Genomic DNA, 21,100 nt, shown 5'->3' on the forward strand with positions numbered 1-21,100 from the left:
GGCCGCATTTAGAATACTGTGTACAGTTTTGGTCACCACATTACCAAAAGGATGTGGACACTTTGGAGAGGGTGCAGAGAAGGTTTACGGGGATGTTGCCTGGTATGGAAGGTGCTTGCTATGAAGACAGGTTGAGTAGGTTAGGTTTATTTTCATTAGAAAAAAAGGAGATTGAGGGAGGGACCTGATTGAGGTTTACAAAATCATGAAAGGTATAGACACGGTGAAGGATTCACTAATGAGAGGTCACGCTTTCAAGGTGAGAGGTGGAAAGTTTAAGGGGGATACACGCGGTAAGTACTTCACACAGAGGGTGGTGGGCATTTGGAACGTGTTACCAGCAGAGGTGGTAGAAGCAAGCACGGTAGATTCATTTAAGATGCGTCTGGACAGATGCATGAGTAGGTGGGGAGCAGAGGGATGCAAATGCTTAGGAATTGACCGACAGGTTTAGACAGTACATTTGGATCAGGTCAGGCTTGGAGGGCAGAAGGGCTTGTTCCTGGGCTGTAAATTTTCTTTGTTCTTTGTTCACCTCCGCATTATTTTCATCCCCACCTTTGTTTGGGGAGAGATTTGAGGAAGAACAAGTTCAGCGTCCTGGCCCGAGGCTAATCCTCAGCCAGCATTACTAAAGCAGATAAACTGACTGTGTGTCTTATGTCTGTCTGTAGGAATTTCTTGTATTAACACTGCTTGCTAACTTTCCATCCATTACAACAGTGAATGACAACACTGTTGGCCATTAATTGTGGGATGTGAAAAATGTGAAAGGCACCACAGAAATTCCTGAGCACTTTAGGAGATAACAGAAAATGGGAGGGTGAATTGTTGGCTTAGAGATCAGCAAATATATGTTTGCTCAGGTGTGGTCTAGGGTAAAGGGAGTGATCAAAAGCCTAATAGTGTGTCACAAATACTTACATCCTCGAAATGTTTGGGAGGTTTGTAAAAGCTTCAGCAGGAATGGTCTTGAGTTGAGTCTCCATGAATCGGCTGTTGAAAAGAAAGATTTTTTTTAATAATGAAGTTTTGCTGACAACGATGATAACACTGAGAAAACCATTGAAAACCAACATTTCGCTCACAGAGACATGCTGGAGAAACTCAGCAGGTTTGGCAGAGAGAGAAACAGAGTTTGCTGCCCATTCTGCTCATTGTATTTTCTCCCTTCATGAACTTGATCAGTGCTTGACATTGTCTGTTGGGAAACTGTTTGGGATTGAGGCATCTCTCTGGGTCCATCACAACCACCTTCATCATCCACAGATCAGCGGGGCCCCCTGGTGGTCTCCTGGGATGTTCTACACTGTGCTAAACCAACAATAACAATCCGCATTCATGGAGCCTCTTTCATGCCTCTTAGAACATAGAACAATACAGCACAGAACAGGCCCTTCGGCCCACGATGTTGTGCCGAACTTCTAACCTAGATTAAGTACCCATCCATGTACCTATCCAAATGCCGCTTAAAGGTCGCCAATGATTCCGACTCTACCACTCCCATGGGCAGCGCATTAGAACTCTTAACCTATCCTCGTACGACTTCCTCTCCATTCCAGGCAACATCCTGGTAAATCTTCTCTGCACCCTCTCCAAAGCTTCCACATCTTTCCTAAAGTGAGGCGACCAGAACTGCACACAGTACTCCAACTGTGGCCTAACCAAGGTCCTGTACAGCTGCAACATCACTTCATGACTCTTGAATTCAATCCCTCTGCTAATGAACGATAATACTCCATAGGCCTTCTTACAAACTCTATCCACCTGAGTGGCAACCTTCAAAGATCTATGTACATAGACCCCAAGATCCCTCTGTTCCTCCACTTCTTGCAGTGTGACATTCCAAGGTGCTTCACAGGAATGTAATCCAAAGTATTGTGCATAAAGAAATATTAGGACAGATGACCAAAACCTCAGTGCAGGAGGTAGGTTACATCTGCAAGAGGCAAAAGTGGTTTAGGGATGGAATTCCAACTTTCATGACATAGAGACTTGTGCTTCAGGGTGGTGTAGGTTGGGGACATCACTGTTAGCCCAGTCACCAGTTGCCCAAACCATATTTCTGACATTACGTTGACACTTGGTCACCATGACATGGAAGATATCATTGTAAATGTTTGAGTAGCACCAATACAGCTTTAAAGAGTAATCCTAAACCTCCATTTAAAATTTCAAATCCTTAGTTTCAAATCTCTCTATGTCCTTGCTTCTCCCTAACCTCCTCCAGCCCTACAACCCTGTGTCTTCAACCTTCAATTCTGGCCTCTTGCACATCCCTGACAGACCTCAATCCACCATTGGTTTCCATGCCTTCAGTATCTAGGTTCTCTGCTCTGGAACTCCCTTCTTAAACCTCTCCATCATTCTCTTTCTTTTTAAAACCTGCCTCAGTTGTCGAACTTGAAATTTATTTTTCCCTCTTTATCCAAAATTTATCTCCTTGCCCAGACCGTTGATCACATCTCCTTATGTGGCTCAGTGTCAGATTTTGTTTGACCATATCACAACAAAGTGCCTCGGATATTTTACCACATCAATGGTGCTACATAAATACAAGCTATTGTTTTTAAAGAGGATGATTAGAAGCTTAGATTTCAAAGTAAAGAATGAAATGCTTAAAGAGGAGAGTTCGGTGGATTATATAGAACATAAAACAGTGCAGCGCAATACAGGCCCTTCGGCCCTCGATGTTGTGCCGACCCATGAAACCAATCTAAAGCCCATCTATCCTACACTACTCCGTTCTCATCCATATGTTTATCCAATGACCATTTAAATGTCCTTAATGTTTTAGTCCACTACTAAAATATAGAGTTAACTCGTCATTCTTTACGTAGAGAATGTGATCCCTCTGATCACCCCAAGCACTGACTGACCATATCCATGCCTCAGGCTGGTATCAGTGGCTGACCTTTACTGACTATGCCAGGGCCCTCTGACTGAGGGTTATCTCGATTGACTTGACTGAGGCCTGTTGACCATCATGCTGACCACCACTGCATTTTCTGAGGTTGAGTGAGTCGCTATGTAGATGCAAGTTCAAACCATACATTATTGTTTATAGTCGCACACATGCCTTTCTGTTCTGTACAAATCCATGTTGAAGGAAATAGTTGGTGTTAGAACTCAGGGCTGGATGTTGTAGGCAGAGGTAGCTACTTGAAAAGGGTTGTGTATATATAGCATCTTAAACCGAAGTCATGCAGCAATGATCTCTGAGAATCTCTTTCACCAACTCCACCTTGCCTGGTGTCAGTAGAGAATAAGTGCTTGCCTGAATTTTCAAATTGTGCAAAAGAGCCTTTGACTAATAATTTATGGAACAGCGCTGCTCTGTTACAACTGAGTGCTGCATGTTGACAATAGTTTCCTTGTGCAAAGCACTGGCACTCTGTCCTTCCCCCTCTCCACACCCATCCATTTCCATGAAGACCTTCTGTCTTCAGATGTCTTTTAGCCTGAGGAAAGTACAGCCTTCCCTCAGAGCAAAGACACCGAATGTTAACAGTGAACTCTTTGTCTCAACCTTGCAACTGCAGTCATTTACAATCTCTGAGATAGGTGAACTTGTTGTGGACAGGCTTCAATGTGTTATTTCAGAACATAAGAACCATGGGGTGGCATGGTGGATCAGTGGTTAGCACTGCTGCCTCACAGCGCCAAGTACCCAGATTTGATTCCAGCCTCGGGCGACTGTCTGTGTGGAGTTTGCAGATTCTCCCCATGTCTGTGTGGGTTTCCTCTGGGTCCTCTGATTTCCTACCACAGCCCAAAGATGTGCAGGTCAGGTGAATTAGCCATCCTAAATTGCCCATAGCGTTAGGTGCATTAGTCAGAAGGAAATGGGTCCAGGTGGGTTACTCTTCAGAGGGTCGGTGTGGACTTGTTGGGCTGAAGGGCCTGTTTCCACACTGTTAGGAATCTAATCAAAACCAGGAGCAGGAGTAGGTTAATGGTGCCTCACGCCTGTTCTGCCACGAAATACAATCATGGCTGATCTCATCTCAGCCTTAACTCCACTTTCCTGCCTGTTCCCCATAATCCTTCAACTCATTAAAAACCTGACTTTCTCCTTAAATTTCCTCAATGTCCCGGAATCTACCACACTCTGGGACAGTGAATTGCACAGATTCATGACGACTTGAGAGAAGTAATTCCTCCTCATCCCTGTTTTAAATCTGCTAGTCCTTATCCTAAATCTATGACCCTGTCTTCTAGATTGCCACACAAGGAGAAACATCCTCTCTACTTTGTGAATCCCCTTTAGCATCTTATATACCTCAATTAAATCTTCTCAATTAGATCTCCTTCCCATTCTAATGAGTCCAGCTTTGAACTGCTCAATCTCTTCTCATAAGACAAACATTTTGTCTCTGGAACCTTCTCTAACTGCTTCCAATGAAGTTGCATCCTTTCTCAAGTAAAGGGACCAAAACTGCATGCAGTACCCGAGGTATGGTCTCGCCAATGCCTTGCTTCAACAACACTTCCCTACTTTTATACTCTATTCCTTTAGCAATAAATGCAAATGTTCTATTTGCTTTCCTTATTACGTGTTGTACCTGCAGACTCACTTTCTCCAATTCCTGCCCTAGTTTACCCAGATCCCTCTGCACTAATGTTTTGCTCCATCTTGATAATACACTGCTTTTTATTCTTCCTATCAAAATGGTTAATCTCAAACTTATCCATGTTCAAGTCCATCTGTCAAATTTTGTTCATTCACCTAAATTTCCTTATCCATTTGTAATTCTTTTATTGCTTCATTGTGGCTTACTTTTCCACCATTTTAGTGTCACTGGCTATAATACTTTCTATTCCCAAATCCAAGTCTCAACATCGGTTATAAATAGTCGGGGCCAGAGGATTCAACCCTGTGTCACCCCACTCTGTTTTCTGTTGGTTAGCCAATCCTCTATCCAAGTTAATAAATCACCCCAACTCCATATGATCTTGTCTTATATATTACCTTTTTGTGGGGCACCTTGTTAAATGCCTTCTGCAAGTCCAGATATTCTACATTTACAGGACCCTCTTGAACCATTTTGAATACTAAATCTTCAAAGAACTCGGGCAAATTAGTCAAACCCAAATGATTTACCCTTCATTAAACCATGCTGACTCTGATGTTTGATAATGGACACCAACAATTTCCCAATGACAGTGTTGACTCGAAGGGCCGAATGGCCTGCTTTCACACTGTAGGGTTTTCATGAAACTGTCAATGGGCTCCCCTTTATCCACAACACACATTACTTCTTCAAAGAACTTGGATACATTGGCTTAACATGATGTCTTTAACCATGCTGACGTTTCCCAATGACCTTGAATATTTCTAAGAGCCCAGCAAAAGCTGTTTAATGATTGATTCTAAAATCTTCTCAGTCACAAACGTAAAGCGAACTGGCCTATAGTTTTGGTTTTCCGTCCCACTTCCCCTGCCTTCCCTTCATGAATACAAAGGTTACATTTGTTACTTCCCAGTCTGATAGAACTTTTCCTGATTCACCAGCAATTTGGAAAATTAATACCAACGCACCTAACGTCACACTACCTTTCATGACGCTAGGATGAAGGCCATTTGCCAACCTGCAGCTCCATCAATTTGTGCAGTATCACTTCCATGGTGATTGTAAGTCCACCACATCCCTCTCTCTCTTTCACCTCTTGATTTACAGCTATTCCTGGAATGATTTTTGCATCCTCCATAGTGAAGACAGAAGCAAATATTTGTTCATTACATCTGCCATTTCTTCTTTATTACTTTTAACTCCCCATCCTCACTCTTCAAAGGACAACACTAAGTTACTTCCTCTTCTCTTTCCTAAATATGTGCAGAAACACTTGCTTTCTGTTACATTTCTAGCTTGCTTCCTCTCATTACCAGATTTCTTCCTCCAGATTAACCTGTTAGTCATTCTCTGCCATTCTTTGTATTCTGGCCTGAACCTCATCTTTGTGTATTTATATGTTTTTTCTGCCATAAGTTTAATGCTTTCCCCAACTTCTTTGTTATCTCTGGTTGGTAGGTCCTCCCTTCAGAATTTATTTCCTTAGTGGGAATATACATACACTGAATATTTAGAAATATTCTTAAATTTTTATCTGCTCTCATGTCTCTGTTGATCCGCCTCCAAGCCTAGTATCCCAGATACTTCAGCTAGCTTAAATTTCATGTCCCCATAATTACACTTATTTATGATTAAAATATGAGCCTTAGTCATAATCTTCTCACTTTCAAACTGAATACAAAACTCAATCATATTGTGGTTGACATCTGGGGCTGCCTTTACTCTAAGGTAATTAACTCATCCTGTCACATGAAACAATACCAAGTCTAATGTAACTTGGTTTCTGTTTTGTTCCAAATATGCTGCTCAAAGGAATTTTATGGAATACTAAACCCACTTCACATTCAACAACAGAGCCTACAAACAAGTCAACAGAACACCTATGGGATCACCAATATCAGAGCTCATTGGGGAAGCAGTAATGCAGAGACTTGAACAAGCTGCCCTCCCATCTATCCGACCCAAACTTTGGGTCCGCTACGTGGATGACAGCTTTGTTATCACAAAACAGAATAAATTAGATGAAAAACACAACACCATCAATAATATCCTGGCAGGCATCAAATTCACAAAAGAGAAGGCGAACGACAACAGACTCTCATTCCTAGACGTGACAGTTGAATGTACAGTTAATGGAGAGCCTCAAACTAGCGTCTACAGAAAAGCAACAAACACAGACCAAATGCTTAACTTCAGAAGCAATCATCCCAACACCCCCAAACGGAGCTGAAACAAGACATTATTTCAATGAGCTACATCACACTGCAGCACCCAAGAACGACAAAAAGCAAAAGAAAAATATCTATACAACGTTTTCAAGGAAAACGGGTACCCAATAAACACAATCCGCCAATTCCTCAGAAACAAACCCAAACAAGCAGACACAGCACAACCAAAAACTATAGCCATATTACCGTACATCAGACATATCAGAAATGACTTCCAGACTACTCAGACCCCTTGGCATCATGGTAGCCCACAAACCTACCAACACACTTAAACAACGAGTAATGAACCTAAAGGATCCATTAGATACTACCAGCAAATCTAACGTCATTTACAAGATACCATGCAAGAAATGTAAAAAACATTACATCAGACAAACTAGCAGGAAACTTGCCACCAGGATGTACAAACACTAGCTAGCCACCATGAGACATGAACCTCTCTCACTAGTTTCTATACATACAGATAAAGAAGGACAACTCACACATCCTAGGACAGACAAAACAGAGACATGCACGAGAATTCTTAGAGGCACGGCATTCTAACCAGAACTCCATCAATAAACACCGATTTAGATCCTATCTACCTTCCCTTGGAAAAAAAGAACTGTAAATGACATCACCCACCTGAAGAAAGCAAGACCTATAAATAGAGAGGCAGGACATACCATCAGCGCTTCACTGGAGACTCTCACTGATGATGTTACCTAGTATGGTGACGAAGCGTCTGAAAACAAGCCTTCCAGCTTATCATCAATCTGAGCTACAAATCTTCTCAAAAATCGCTAACTAAACCAAACTACTATTACCCAGTCCGACATTTCCAGTTTTATGTGTAGATTAAAGTCACCAATGACTTCTGCTGCCCTTTTATCACAGACACCCAATAATTTACGGCTTGAGGCACTTTCTCCCATCTCCTTACCCCAACCCCCACACACCAGGCCTTGTTATCACATAGTCTGCTATTACACACAATCCATTGTTAGCCACTAATTGTCTACATTAGTAGCTATTCATTCCCCAAGCTGATCAGTAACCACTCCTTTGTCTGTCCAACTTCAAAATCAACTATTTCCTAGCTACCATCAGTCCTGAGGAAGGTCACTTGACCCGAAACATTAACTCTGATTTCCCTCCACAGATACTGCCAGACCTGGTGAACTTTTCTAGCAATTTCTGTTTTTGTTTCTGATTTCCAACATCTGCAGTTCTTTCGGATTTATTTACACAATATTTCATCTTGTATATTTTGTCCCATGTTGTGATTACTGTTAGCGGTCCTGTATATCACTGTCACTAATGACTTCTTTCTCCTGCTGTCTCTCATCTCCACCTAAACTGATTCCACATTCTAATCTCCTGAACCAAACTCATCTCTAACTATTGTAAAATAGTGCTACCGTTATAAACAGTGCTAGCCCCTCCACATTTACCTGTTCTTCTTGAATGTAATATATTCCTCAATATTCAGGACCTAAACCTTGTCACCCTGCAGCCATATCTCTGTAATAGCTATCAGATCATATTTATTTACCTAAATGTGCCCTATCAATTCATTCACTTTATTATGAATGTTATGCGTATTCAGAGTGAGACTACTTTTGCCTTTCTGTTATAGTTTTTTTTTAGATTACATAAAGTGTGGAAACAGCCCCTTCAGCCCAACAAGTCCACACCGACCCGTCAAAGCGCAACCCACCCAAACCCATTCCCCTACATTTACCCCTTCAACTCACACTACGGGCAATTTCCCATGGCCGATTTACCTAACCTGCACATTTTTGGACTGTGGGAGGAAACTAGAGCACCTGGAGGAAACACATGCAGACACAGGGCGAATGTGCAAACTCCACACAGTCAGTCGCCTGAGGCAGGAATTGAACCCAGGTCTCTGGTGCTGTGAGGCAGCAGTGCTAACCACTGTGCCACCGTGTTGCCATTACCTTGTCTAGATTTTTGGTGAATGCTTAGGTTTTCTTTTCTCTATCCACTACTACTTTCTCTTAACCCTCATTCCTAACATTACGATTTTCCTCTTCTGTTGCCTCTAGTCTGACGTGCCATCTATTTGACACAGTGTCCACACTTCATGACTATAAATTGCAAAGTCCTTTATAACAGCAAGTTATCCACTGTTTACTGTTTTTGCTCTCTTACCTGGTCTTAAAATGTTAAATTGCAAAGCAAGATACACAAACTGAGCTTATATAAAGAGGACGGATTTCATGGGAAGTTCTAGAGAGTACTGGAAAAGTATTTTGCCTTTATCAGTCAAGGCACACATTATAAGAGCAGGGAGATTATGTTGGAGCTGTTCAGAACTTAGGTTAGGTCACGGCTGGAGAATGGTGTGCAGTTCTGGTCCCTGCACTGTAGGAAGGATGTGATCGCACTGTAGGGGGTGCAGAGGAAATTCACCAGGATGCTGCCTGACTTGGAGCATTTCAGTGATGAAGAAAGGCTGTTTTCTTTAGAATAGGTTGAGGGTGGAATCTGTTACAGGTGTATAAGAAATGAGGTGCATGGACAGAGTGACTAAAAAGCAACTGTTCCCCTTCGTCAATAACAAGGTGGCATAATTTTAAGATGAAAGGCAGGAAGTTTAGAGGGGCTTTGAGGAAAGATTCTTCACCCAGTGGATATTGGAATCTGGAATGCACTGCCTGGGAGGGTAGTTGAGGCTGAATCCTCACAATCTGTAAAAAGTACTTGGATGAGTACTTGAAGTGTCATAACATTCAAGGCTACCAGCTGCCTGCAGGAAACTGGGACTAATGTAGCTGTCATGTCGCTTTAGTGGTACAGATGTTTTACTTTTTCTTAATGTTTCCATTTATTATCTGATCTTTTTTAACTTCAGGCCAGATGGCCTGCTCCTGTTCCTATTTCTAATGTTCTTTGATGGAAGGTGTCTTCTCCCGGACTGGGCCCAGCGAAGAGGAGGCTTCCAGCTTGGTGTGGTGGTCTCGGCCTTGCTTGGTGGTCTCGGTCTAGCGTGGTGGTCTCGGTCTGGCGATCTCCAGTTGTGATGACCTCAAACTGGAGGGACGGTCTCTGCCTGGAGGGCCGATCTCCACCTGGTTTGGTGATCTTGGCCTGGCTCAGTGGTCTCAGCCTGGCTCAGTGGCCTTGGTCTGGCGGTCTCCTGTTGGCCTCATCTCGGAGGGGCAGTCTCTGCCTGGCGTGGTGGTCTTCCAATTTGGCAGCCTTGTCCTGGCGTGAAGGTCTCATCGATATGGATCATTCAGGAGCAGCATCTGGGTATTCCAGCATTTGTTGTCTTTATCGACTTTCCCCGAACTAAGATGAACCCTATTCTACATTTTTACTCTTTTCTTGTTATATATAACATCTGTCATTAATACAGGTATGGTAACTTTAAAAGCTTTTCACTGTATTTTGTTTGTGAAGTACATGTGACAATAAATCGCTATTCTATTTTATTCAGACTTGACGGGCTGAATGGCCTTTTCTATCATGTATGATTCTACTTTCTATTTCCAGGCAAAAAGGAATCTGCAGTTCAGGTCAAGGGAGAATTTTCCATGTGTTTTCAAATTTGTTTTCTCTTCCAGTTGTTGTCATCTGAAAATGATAGGATGTTATGCACCGACCTCAGGTGACTGACTGTGTGTAGTTTGCACGTTCTCCCCGTGTCTGCGTGGGTTTCCTCCTGGTGCTCCGGTTTCCTCCCACAGTCCAAAGATGTGCAGGTCAGGTGAATTGGCCATGCTAAATTGCCCGTAGTATTAGGTAAGGGGTAAATGTAGGGGTATGGGTGGGTTTCGCTTTGGCGGGTCGGTGTGGACTTGTTGGGCCGAAGGGCCTGTTTCCACGCTGTAATGTAATGTAATCTAATCTCAGACCTAGTCTTCTCCAGTTATTGCACTGTGCTCCCCCTCCTGGACATTTTTCCCATTAGGTGATACTTTATAAAACAGTGCAATATTATCGCTTTTGATGAGCAACAATTTTCACGCGCATTCTCCTTGAACAGAGTGATCCTGCTTGATTTTTATTTCACATTGTGTCAGTTTCCCCTCAAATGATGCCTAAAGATCCACTTGCCTCATGGTTTGTACTGCTTTTTCAAATGTGTCACCTTGGTCTCCCTCCTGTCGGAAAGATGTTGTGAAACTTGAAAGAGTTAGGAAAGATTTACAAGGATGTTGCCAGGGTTGCAGGATTTGAGCTACAGGGAGAGGTGAACAGACGGGGGCTGTTTTCCCTGGAATATCGAAGGCTGAGGGGTGACCTTATAGAGGTTTATAAAATCATTAGGGGCATGGATAAGGTAAAAAGACAAGGTCTTTTCCCTGAGGTCGAGAAGCCCAGAACTAGAGGGCATAGGATTAAGATGAGAGGGGAAAGATATAAAAGGGACCTATGGGGCAGCTTCTTCACACAGAGGGTGGCGTGTATATGGAATGAGCTGCCAGAGGAAGTGGTGGAGGCTGGTACAAATACAACATTTAAAAGACATATGGATGGATATATGAATAGGAAGGGTTTAGATGGGTATGGGCTAAGTGCTGGCAAATGGGACTAGATTAGTTAAGGACATTTGGTTGGCGTGTTTGAGTTGGACTGAAGGACCTGTTTCTGTGCTGTATGTCTCTATAATTCCATGACTTTCTCTGTCTTGTGCAAGGACTGACAAAACCATGAATTGATCCATGAACCAAATCTGCCTTCATCTCTTCACAGGTGCAATTCTTTGTCAGCCTATAAGGGTCATTTATGAACAAATGCATGCTTTCCCAGGCTTCACCTATTCAAACAATTTCATTTTGACTATAAGACATAGGAACAGAAATAGGCCATTCAGCCCATTGAGGAGGAGAAAGTGAGGACTGCAGATGCTGGAGATCAGAGCTTAAAAATGTGTTGCTGGAAAAGTGCAGCAGGTCAGGCAGCATCAAAGGAGAAGGAGAATCGACGTTTCGGGCATAAGCCTTCTTCAGGAATGATCGGCCTCCGGAAGCGCTCGGGCACCATTAACCACGCGGCCGCTGCGCTTTTCCAGCAACACATTTTAAGCATTCAGCCCATCGAGTCTGCTCTGCCATTCCAGAAGATCATGGCTGATCTGATAATCGTCAACTCCTCAAAATCCCCATAACCCTTGATTCCCTTCCTGACTAAAACTCTGTTTGTCTCAGCCTTGAGTACAATTAATGACTTAATGAGAGGCTGTGACTTTAATTTCCTGACCTCTGCTCATTTCACATTTGGCTTTTCTCTGGAAGCTAGGGATCACCTCAACTTTTTTTGAACATAGAACAGGACAGCACAGGAACAGACCCTTCAGCCCATCATGTCTGTGCCAACCATAATGCTATTCTAATTTCCCATCTGCCTGCACATGGTCCATATCCCTCTATTCTCCAAACGTTCATGTGTCTGTCTAAATAATTCTTCAGCTTTGCTTTCATATCTGCCTCTACCACCTCACCTGGCAGCATATTCCAGGCACCTACCACCCTCTGTGTAAAAGCATTTCTTGCACATCTCCTTTAAACTTCCCCTTTCTCTCTTTAAAACTTATGCCCCATAGTATTTGAATTGAGTGGCGCACTGGGCTATTTCAAAGGGCATTTGCGAGTCAGATACATTGCCTATCAGCTTCACACTTCCTGCAATCTGAAGTATGCAGAAATGATGCTGGAACCAGGTGTTAAAAAAGTCAATGCATCCTCGGGTAACTTTGATGAGAATTTCTTGAAAGAGTATCTTTGGGCTACAGAGCTGAGGTCCATAACTTGACAATGGAGCTTTATCAGTTTGAAAAAAGGTAGCGCTGATCATTCTTCTCAGGATCACGCATTGGAAATGATGGTTCAAATGTTGAATTCGGGTGAAGTGGTTCAAGGGTAGACGTCAACTGGATCAGGATGAGCTGATATAACTTCAAATACACAAGCTCAGTCATAGAATCATACTGCTCAGAAAGTGGCCATTCAGTTCCTCAGGCCTGGGCGACTCTTTGTAAGAGTTATCCAATTACTTTTGGCAATTAGTTCCAATGATTTATTTCCTCTTCAAGTATTTATCCAGAAAGTTATTACTGAATCTGATTACATTTGAAGTCAATGGTACTACTATGCAGAGCACCTAACATATACGTGCAAAATCAGAATATATATTGAGCAAAACAGTTCATAATCTGGAGCTCACAATTCAACAGCTAGCTGTAATCACTATAACTACAAATGAAAACAACTTCATCCTGAAGTCAAGGCAGGACTTTACTCCAGATTACTGTGATAATTTACCTTAAATGACCTACGAGAACAATTCAAGTTCTTTACGTTGTGAGACAAGGAACAAAACCTCACAAACACTCTCCATGAAAAGTGTAGCAACACAAAAAGGAACTGCTTTGGAATGTGAGACCTGATTTACTGAGAAGCTGTCATTTTTCCAGAGTACGGGAGCAGGAAAAGGGATGGGGAGACATAGGAAGTACAGGTGACATTTATGGATCAAACATGGTTAACAGAGACACACAGATTGTGCGGCATCAAAAATTCTGAAGGAGGGTCACTCGACCCGTTTCCTGATTTGTCTCCACAGGTGTTGCCAGACCTGCTGAGCTTTTCCAGCAAATTCTGTTTTGGTTGTACAAGCTCTCTGGGGATCAATAGGGTATCTTCGGCTCACTGCACAAATACTAATGTATGCATTACAAAAGTCATGTGAGCAGGCACAGGAAGCTGCACATGTACAGATGGTCAAGTTATACACCATGAATGACAGCTCATGTTGGCAACAGACAATCTGATTGAATCTTTTTTAATTTTTGAAAAGTGCATTTCCTATCACAACAACTCACTGTATAAAAATGTTTTCTCCTGTGGACCATGTTTCTCCTACCGTATAGATATTTGTGGTAATTTGAAATTTTCCAAAAGAGTAAAAGAGTTAAAGAGTAAAAGAATATTAATATAAATAATATCCTGATCATCAGCAGAAAGTTTTGCCATTGAAGTAACAGCATTATTTGAATATTTTGGCAGTCACTTCGCAAGCAAACTTCATTTACACGCGTGCCAAAATAAATAACACATGTTTCCATTTTTTCGGAAAGCAGCAGAATTTTTGAGCCACTGCCTACAGGTTATGTGAGTAATTTCCAGTGTACAATATCATACTAGCTCCAGGCTTTGGGCCATTATTAACCACATTGGCAATCCTTGCACGAGTATCAAGACAAAAGCAAAATGCTGCAGATTCTGGCAATCTGAAATGAAAATAGAAAATACAGGTCAGGCAGCAGCTGAGAAGAGAAAGAGTTAGTATTTCAAGTTGCTGACCTCTCTGAAGGTGAGCAATGTTGACTTCAAACCCAAAACCAGAAGAAATAGGAATACAAATAGTCTGCTCCTCTCCTTTCCCCATAACCTTTGATTCCCTTGGTGAGCATGAATCTACCTATCTCAACCTTAAATTTGCAGAAGGATTCTGCCCCCACAGCTCTCTGTAGGCAAGCAGGAGGTTGGAAGAACACAGCAAGCCAGGCAGCATCTGGAGGTGGAGAAGTGAACATTTCGGGTGTAACCCTTCTTCAGGACTGGTCCTGACACGGGGACTTCTCCGCCTCCTGGTGCTGCCTGGCTTGATGTGTTCTTCCAGCCTCGTGCTTGTCTACCTTGGATTCCAACATTTGCAGTTTTTTTGTCTCTAACCACAGCTATCTGTGGCAAGGAGTTCCAAAAATTCACACTTTCTGAGAGAAGAAATTCCTCCTCCTCTCAGTCTTAAATTGGCACCCCTTCATTCTGAGACAATGCACTCTGGCGCTAGGCTCTCCCATGAGGGGAACATCCTCTCAGCATCTACCCTGGCAAACCCCTTAAAAATCTAATATTTTTCACCGGCATCGCCTCCCACTCTTCTGAACACCAATGAGTAGAGCTCCAACCTCTATCATCTTTTCTCATTGGATAAACTTTCCGCATCCTAGTGAGATCATCCTAGTGAAGCTTAATTGAACCGCCACCAATGAATCAATAAGGGGATCAAAACTGCTCGCAGTACACTAGATATGGTCTCAGCTGCACCTTGCACAGTTGCAGCAAGATGGCCCTACTCTTATACTCCATGTCCACTTGAAATAAGGGCCAGCATTCCACTCTCCTTCCTGATTACCTGCTGCACCTGAGCTAGCTTTCTGTGTTTCTTGCACAAGTACCCCTAAATCCATTTGTGTTGTAGCTTTCTGCAGTTTTTCGCTGTTTGAGTAATTTTTTTTTTCTGCCTTCCAAAATGAACAACTTCACATTTCACATTTTCTCACATTGTACTCCATTTGCTGAATTTTGTCCCATTCATTTAACCTATCAATGTCTGTCTGCATCCCTCTTAACACCTGCCTTACCACCTATTTTTGTGTCATTTCCAAAATGTGGCTACAATACATTGACTTCCTTCACATTAATATATACTGTAAACAGTTGTCGTTCCAGCACTGATCCCCGTGGATCCCCACTGGTCACAGGTTGCCAGCCTGAAAAAGAACGCCTTCTCCCCACTCACTGTTTCCTGCCCGTTAGCCAATTCGCTATCCATGCCAAAGTACTACTTCCAACGACAAGATGGCGATTAACACATCTGCAAGTCCACTCAAGCTGAATTATCAGATGCACCAAAGAGGGCTGTTTTAAAAGCAAAACCCTACAGATGCCGCAAGTCTGAAATAAATACAGAAAATTCTGTGGGCGGCACGGTGGCCCAGTGGTTAGCACTGCTGCCTCACAGCGCCAGAGACTGGGGTTCAATTCCTGTCTCGGGCGACTGACTGTGTGGAGTTTGCACGTTCTCCCCATGTCTGCGTGGGTTTCCTCCGGGTGCTCCGGTTTCCTCCCACAGTCCAAAGATGTGCAGGTTAGGTGAATTGGCCATACTAAATTGCCCGTAGTGTTAGGTTAGGGGTATGGGTGGGTTGCGCTTCGGCGGGTCGGTGTGGACTTGTTGGGCCGAAGGGCCTGTTTGCACACTGTAATGTAAACTAAAATCTAAAATCTAATCTAAAATGCTGGGAATCTTTATCGGGTTCGCAACATCACTTGAGAGAGAAACAAACTGAATGTTTTGAGTAAATATAACTGTTCTTCAGATCTCACAGCACATTCCCTACGCAACTACTACTATCAAGCCAGGGATCAGCTCTGATTCAATGGAGCGCTTGTCAGGAAGAGCACCAGTGTATACCCAAACACAAAGTGGTGTCAACCTGGTGAAGTGACCAAACAGGACTACTTCCATGCCAAACAGCATAAGCAGCAAGTGATAGACAGAGCTAAGTGATCCCACAACCAACAGATCACTCTAAGCTGTGCAATCCTTCCACATCTAGTTGTGAATAGCAATGGAATTAAGTAACTCACCAGAAAAGAAGGCTCCACAAATATCCCCATTGTCAATGATGGAAGAGCCCAGCATGTCAGTGCAAAAGATAAGGCTGATGCATTTGCAACAATCTTCAACAAGAAGTACCGAGTGGATGATCCATCTCAGCCTCCTCCAGTTGTCCCCAGCATCACAGATACTAGCCTTCCACCAATTTGAGTCAGTCCACACGATATCAAATATATGGCTGGAGCCAATGGACAATCTAAAGGCTATGGGTCCTGACAACATTCTGGCAATAGCTTTCCAGTGCACTTACAACACTGGCATCTACCCAACAATGTGGAAAATTGCCCAGATATGTCCAAATACAAAAAATAGGACGAATACAAACTGGCCAATTACCAGTAAAGTGATAGAAGGGGTCATCAACAATCCTATCAAGCATCACCTGCTCAGCAATAACCTGCTCGGTGATGCCAAGTCTGGGTTCCGTCAGAGCCACTCAGCTCCTGACCGCACTACAGCCTCAGTTCAAACATGGATTAAAGCATTGAGTTTCAGAGGTGAGGTGAGAGACATCAAGGCCACATTCGACCAAGTGTGGCATCAAGGAGTCTGAGGAAAACTGGAAGCAATGGGTATCGGGGGCATACTCTCCAGTGGTTGGAGTCATACCTGGCACATAGAAAGATGGTTGTGGTTGCTTGTAGTCAGTCATTTCAGCTCCAGGACATCTCAACAGCAGTTCCTCAGGGTAGTGTCCTAGGCCCAATCATCTTCAGCTGTTTCATCAATGACCCCCCCCCCCCCATCATAAAGTCTGATTGTTGCTGATTATTGCACAATGTTCAGCAGCATTTGCAATTCCTGAGATACTGAAGCAGTCAATCTTCAAATACAGCAAGACCTGGAGAATATCTAGGTATGGATTGAGAAGTGATAAGTGGCATTCACGTCATACAAGCGCAAGGCAACAACCATCTCCAACAAGAGAGAATCTAACTATTATGCTTTGTCATTGATAGCATTATCATCGCTGACTCCCCCACTATCAACATCCTGGAGCTGACCATTGATTAGGAACTGAATTGGACTAGCCATACAAAAATAGTGGCTCCAAAGCAGATTGGAGGCTAGGAATCCTGCAGCGAGTAACTCACCTCCTGGCTCCCCAAAGTCTGTCCACAATCTTCAAGGCACAAGTCAGGAGTGTGATGGAATACTCTCCACTGTTCTGGGTGGGGGCATCTCCAACAAATCTCAAGAAGCTTGACACCATCCAGGACAAAGCAGCCCGCTTGATTGGCACCGCATCCACAAACATCCACCCCCTCCACCAGGACGCAGCAGCAGTGTGTACAAGATGCACTTTAAAGGAAGATTTTGAGGAAGGGTCATTCGACCGGAAACATTAACTCTGATTTCTCTCCATAGATGCTACCAGACCTGCTGAGCTTTTCCAGAAATTTCTTTTTTTTGTTTCTGATTTACAGCATCCACAATTCTTAGGTTTATATTTACACTTCAGAAATCCACCAAAGATCCTCAGACAACACCTTCCAAACCCACATACATTACCATCTAGAAGGAAAGGGCAGCAGATACATGGAAACACCACCACCTGCAAGTTCCCTCCAAGCCACTCACGACTTTGACTTGGAAATATATCGCCATTCCTCCAGTGTAGCAGAACCTAATTCCTGGAATTCCCTCCCTAATAGCATTGTGGCTCTACCTATAGCACATGGACTGCAGTGGTTCAAGAAGGCAGCTCACCACCACCTTCTCAAGGGCAAATGGAGATGGATAGTACATACTGGCCGAGTCAGAGAAACCCACATGGAAGACTGGTTAGCAAGGTTAGATCCCATGGAATACAGGGAGAATGAGCTGTTTAGATACAGAACTGGCTCAAAGGTGATGGTGGAGGGTTGTTTTTCAGATCGGAGGCCTGCGACCAGTGGAGGGCCACAAGGATTGCCACAAGGATGTGAGCATAAGAGATAGTTAGTAAGTTTGCAGATGACACTAAAATTGGAGGTATAGTGGACAGTGAAGAAGGTTACCTCAGATTATAACAGGATCTTGATCAGATGAGCCCAATGGGCTGAGCAGTGGCAGATGGAGTTTAATTTAGATAAATGGGAGGTGCTGCATTTTGGGAAAGCAAATCTTAGCCGGACTGATACACTTAATTTACAAGGTCCTAGGGAGTGTTGCTGAACAAATAGATCTTAGAGTGCAGGTTCATAGCTCTTTGAAAGTGGAGTCGCAGGTAGATAGGATAGTGAAGAAGGCGTTTGGTATTCTTTCCGTTATTGGTCAGAGTATTAAGTACAGGAGTTGGGAGGTCATGTTGCGACTGTACAGGTCATTAGTTAGGCCACTTTTGGAATATTGCATACAATTCTGGTCTCCTTCCTATCAGAAGGATGTTGTGAAACTTGAAAGGGTTCAGAAAATATTTACAAGGATGTTGCCAGAGTGGAGGATTTGAGCTATAGGGAGAGGCTGAACAGGCTGGGGCTGTTTTCCCTGGAACATCGGAGGCTGAGGTTTACAAAATTATGAGGGGCATGGATAGGGTAAATAGACAAAGTCTTTTCCTTGGGGTCGGGGAGTCCAGAACTAGAGGGTATAGGTTTAGGGTGAGAGGGGAAAGATATAAAAGAGACCTAAGGGGCAACTTTTTCATGCACAGGGTGGTGCGTCTATGGAATGGGCTGCCAGAGGAAGTGGTGGAGGCTGGTACAATTGCAACATTTAAAAGGCATTTGGATGGGTATATCAATAGGATGGGTTTGGAGGGATATGGGCCGGGTGCTGGTAGGTGGGACTAGATTGGGTTGGGATATCTGGTCGGCATGGATGGTCTGTTTCTGTGCTGTATAGCTCTAATGACTCTATGACTCTGTGATTGAGCAAATTAAATATTGCATTTTAAAGTAAGAATGGTATATTATTTATAGTATTAATATAATTTTAATACAATTTTACACTTCTTTTACCATTTCATTCAACACTTCTGTTATCTGCTGAATTTGTATGTTTTTTTTATTTATGATAGTTATATGTTTTCCATGTGATTACTTACACTGTACATACATTTTCCTATGTTAATCACAATGCAATTTAGTCTTAGGCTGTAGATTTGTTTCCTGAATAAAATACCTTTGTTATTATTTTTATAAATATCATTGTCTACTCTCTGCAAACATTATGAGTTTAAAGATCACTTTGGGGGACCCATAGTCTCAAGTGACACAGAGCTTTTTGCAGAAATCAAGGTTCTCTTCCGAAGGAAATTAAAAAATCCTCTGATGCTATTCTGAAAGAGAACTGGGAAAGTGCCCCATGTCCAGGTCAATATTTATTCCTCAATCAATGTCACTGAAGAAGCTTATCTGGCCATTGGTTATTGTAAGTTGTTGACTAGTGATTATAAATTGTCTGTTACATTTCCTACAGCCCAATACAGTAATGAGTACATTGCAAAAGTCCTTCAGTGGCTGTAAAATGCTTTTTTTTACAGAATTGATTTAAAATGCTTTTCCCATTTTGGCATATATTTCAAATGTTGATTTACTGACGTGGTGCAATATCTAAGTTGAGTGAACTGAATGCATTGGTTTTAGATTCCGTCTTTGGGGTATAAACATCAAAGTAACTAGCTATTGATCTGTTAATTGTGAAACATGCTGATCGAAATTTGACTGTCCTGTTTGTCTACATTACAGCTGTGAGTACACTTTGAAATTAATCCAGTGGACTGCAAAGTGCTTCGGGATGTTAACAATCATTGCTAAGTTCAAATGTTCACTTTAGATAAGAATCATGAGCACTCCCCAGTGATCTGTAGTTATAGAGACATCTTTAGTAGTGGCATGCTCTAAGGCAGCACGGGTATGGGTAAACAGAGCAAAGAATACAAATGTACTTAACAGCTCAGCTTCCCATCAGTGATGTCTTAGAGGCTGACTTGAGGTTTTAGTGTGGATCAGGTGGCTGTAGATTCTTAATCTCTTTCCAAAGGTTGAAGGACATATTCCCAGCTGACACTTGACTGCAGAACTGAGGGAGTCCTTCTTTGTTGGTTATTTGTAAGAAATGATGTAAGAGTGAGTCCCCACTTGCCCGTTCAGGTGGGCATAAAACCCCACAAAGAACCCCTACAGTGTGGAAACAAGCCATTTGGTCCACACTGACCCTCTGAAGAGCATCTCACCCAGATCCATCCCCCCTAACCTACTTTTCCCATGGCTAACCCACCTAGCCTGCACACCATGGGCAATTTAGCACAGCCAATCCACCTAAGCTGTGCATTTTTGGACTTTGGAAGGAACCCCTCACAGACACAGGAAGAATGTGCAAACTCCACACAGTTGACTGAGAGTGGAATCGAACCCAGGTCTCTGGCACTGTGAGGCAGCAGTCCTAACTACTGAGCGACCATGCTACATAACCACAATGAAGGAAAGCAGGGTAGCTTGCCCTCAGTGTTGGCTCTAATTTATCTCTCAACCAATAAAATGGCAATATACCACAAATGCTGGAAATCTAAAAGAAGCACTGATACTAATACAAGTGATCTGGTCATTTCACTTTGCTGCTTGTGGGATCTTGCCATGCACAGATTGATACTCTTGCTTCCTACGTTACAGCAGCACGACATGAAGTTAAATGTAGGATCCTGAAAATGATTGCTACCAATGTGGTACACCAACAGTGAGAAACAGGAAGATAGGGCAGATCAATGATTGCCTTGAGACTTCGTGCAGAAGAGAAGGCTTCAGCTTCTCAGGGCACTGGGACTGATAAGAGTCATCTATTCAGGAGAGGTGGGTTAATCCTCAAAGGGACCTGAACCAATATCCTTGCACGGGGGTTCACATGTGTGATTGAGGTCCTGTAGAATAAATAGGCAGGCCAATGGGCACCAGCTTA

The 21,100-nt window shown here is 42.9% G+C and overlaps 1 protein-coding gene across 1 annotated transcript in view; it reads right to left on the reverse strand.

The window, feature by feature from the left end:
* Nucleotides 1–21,100, reverse strand: part of LOC122553950 (thyrotropin receptor-like) — a 58,176-nt gene that overhangs the window by 30,644 nt on the left and 6,432 nt on the right. Inside the window, exon 2 of the mRNA XM_043698454.1 lies at nucleotides 925–996. Coding sequence (XP_043554389.1) covers nucleotides 925–996 — 72 coding nt within the window. The remainder of the gene's footprint in view (nucleotides 1–924; nucleotides 997–21,100) is intronic.

This window comes from Chiloscyllium plagiosum, chromosome 10 (assembly GCF_004010195.1).
Source record: "Chiloscyllium plagiosum isolate BGI_BamShark_2017 chromosome 10, ASM401019v2, whole genome shotgun sequence".
NCBI classification, from domain to species: domain Eukaryota; kingdom Metazoa; phylum Chordata; class Chondrichthyes; order Orectolobiformes; family Hemiscylliidae; genus Chiloscyllium; species Chiloscyllium plagiosum.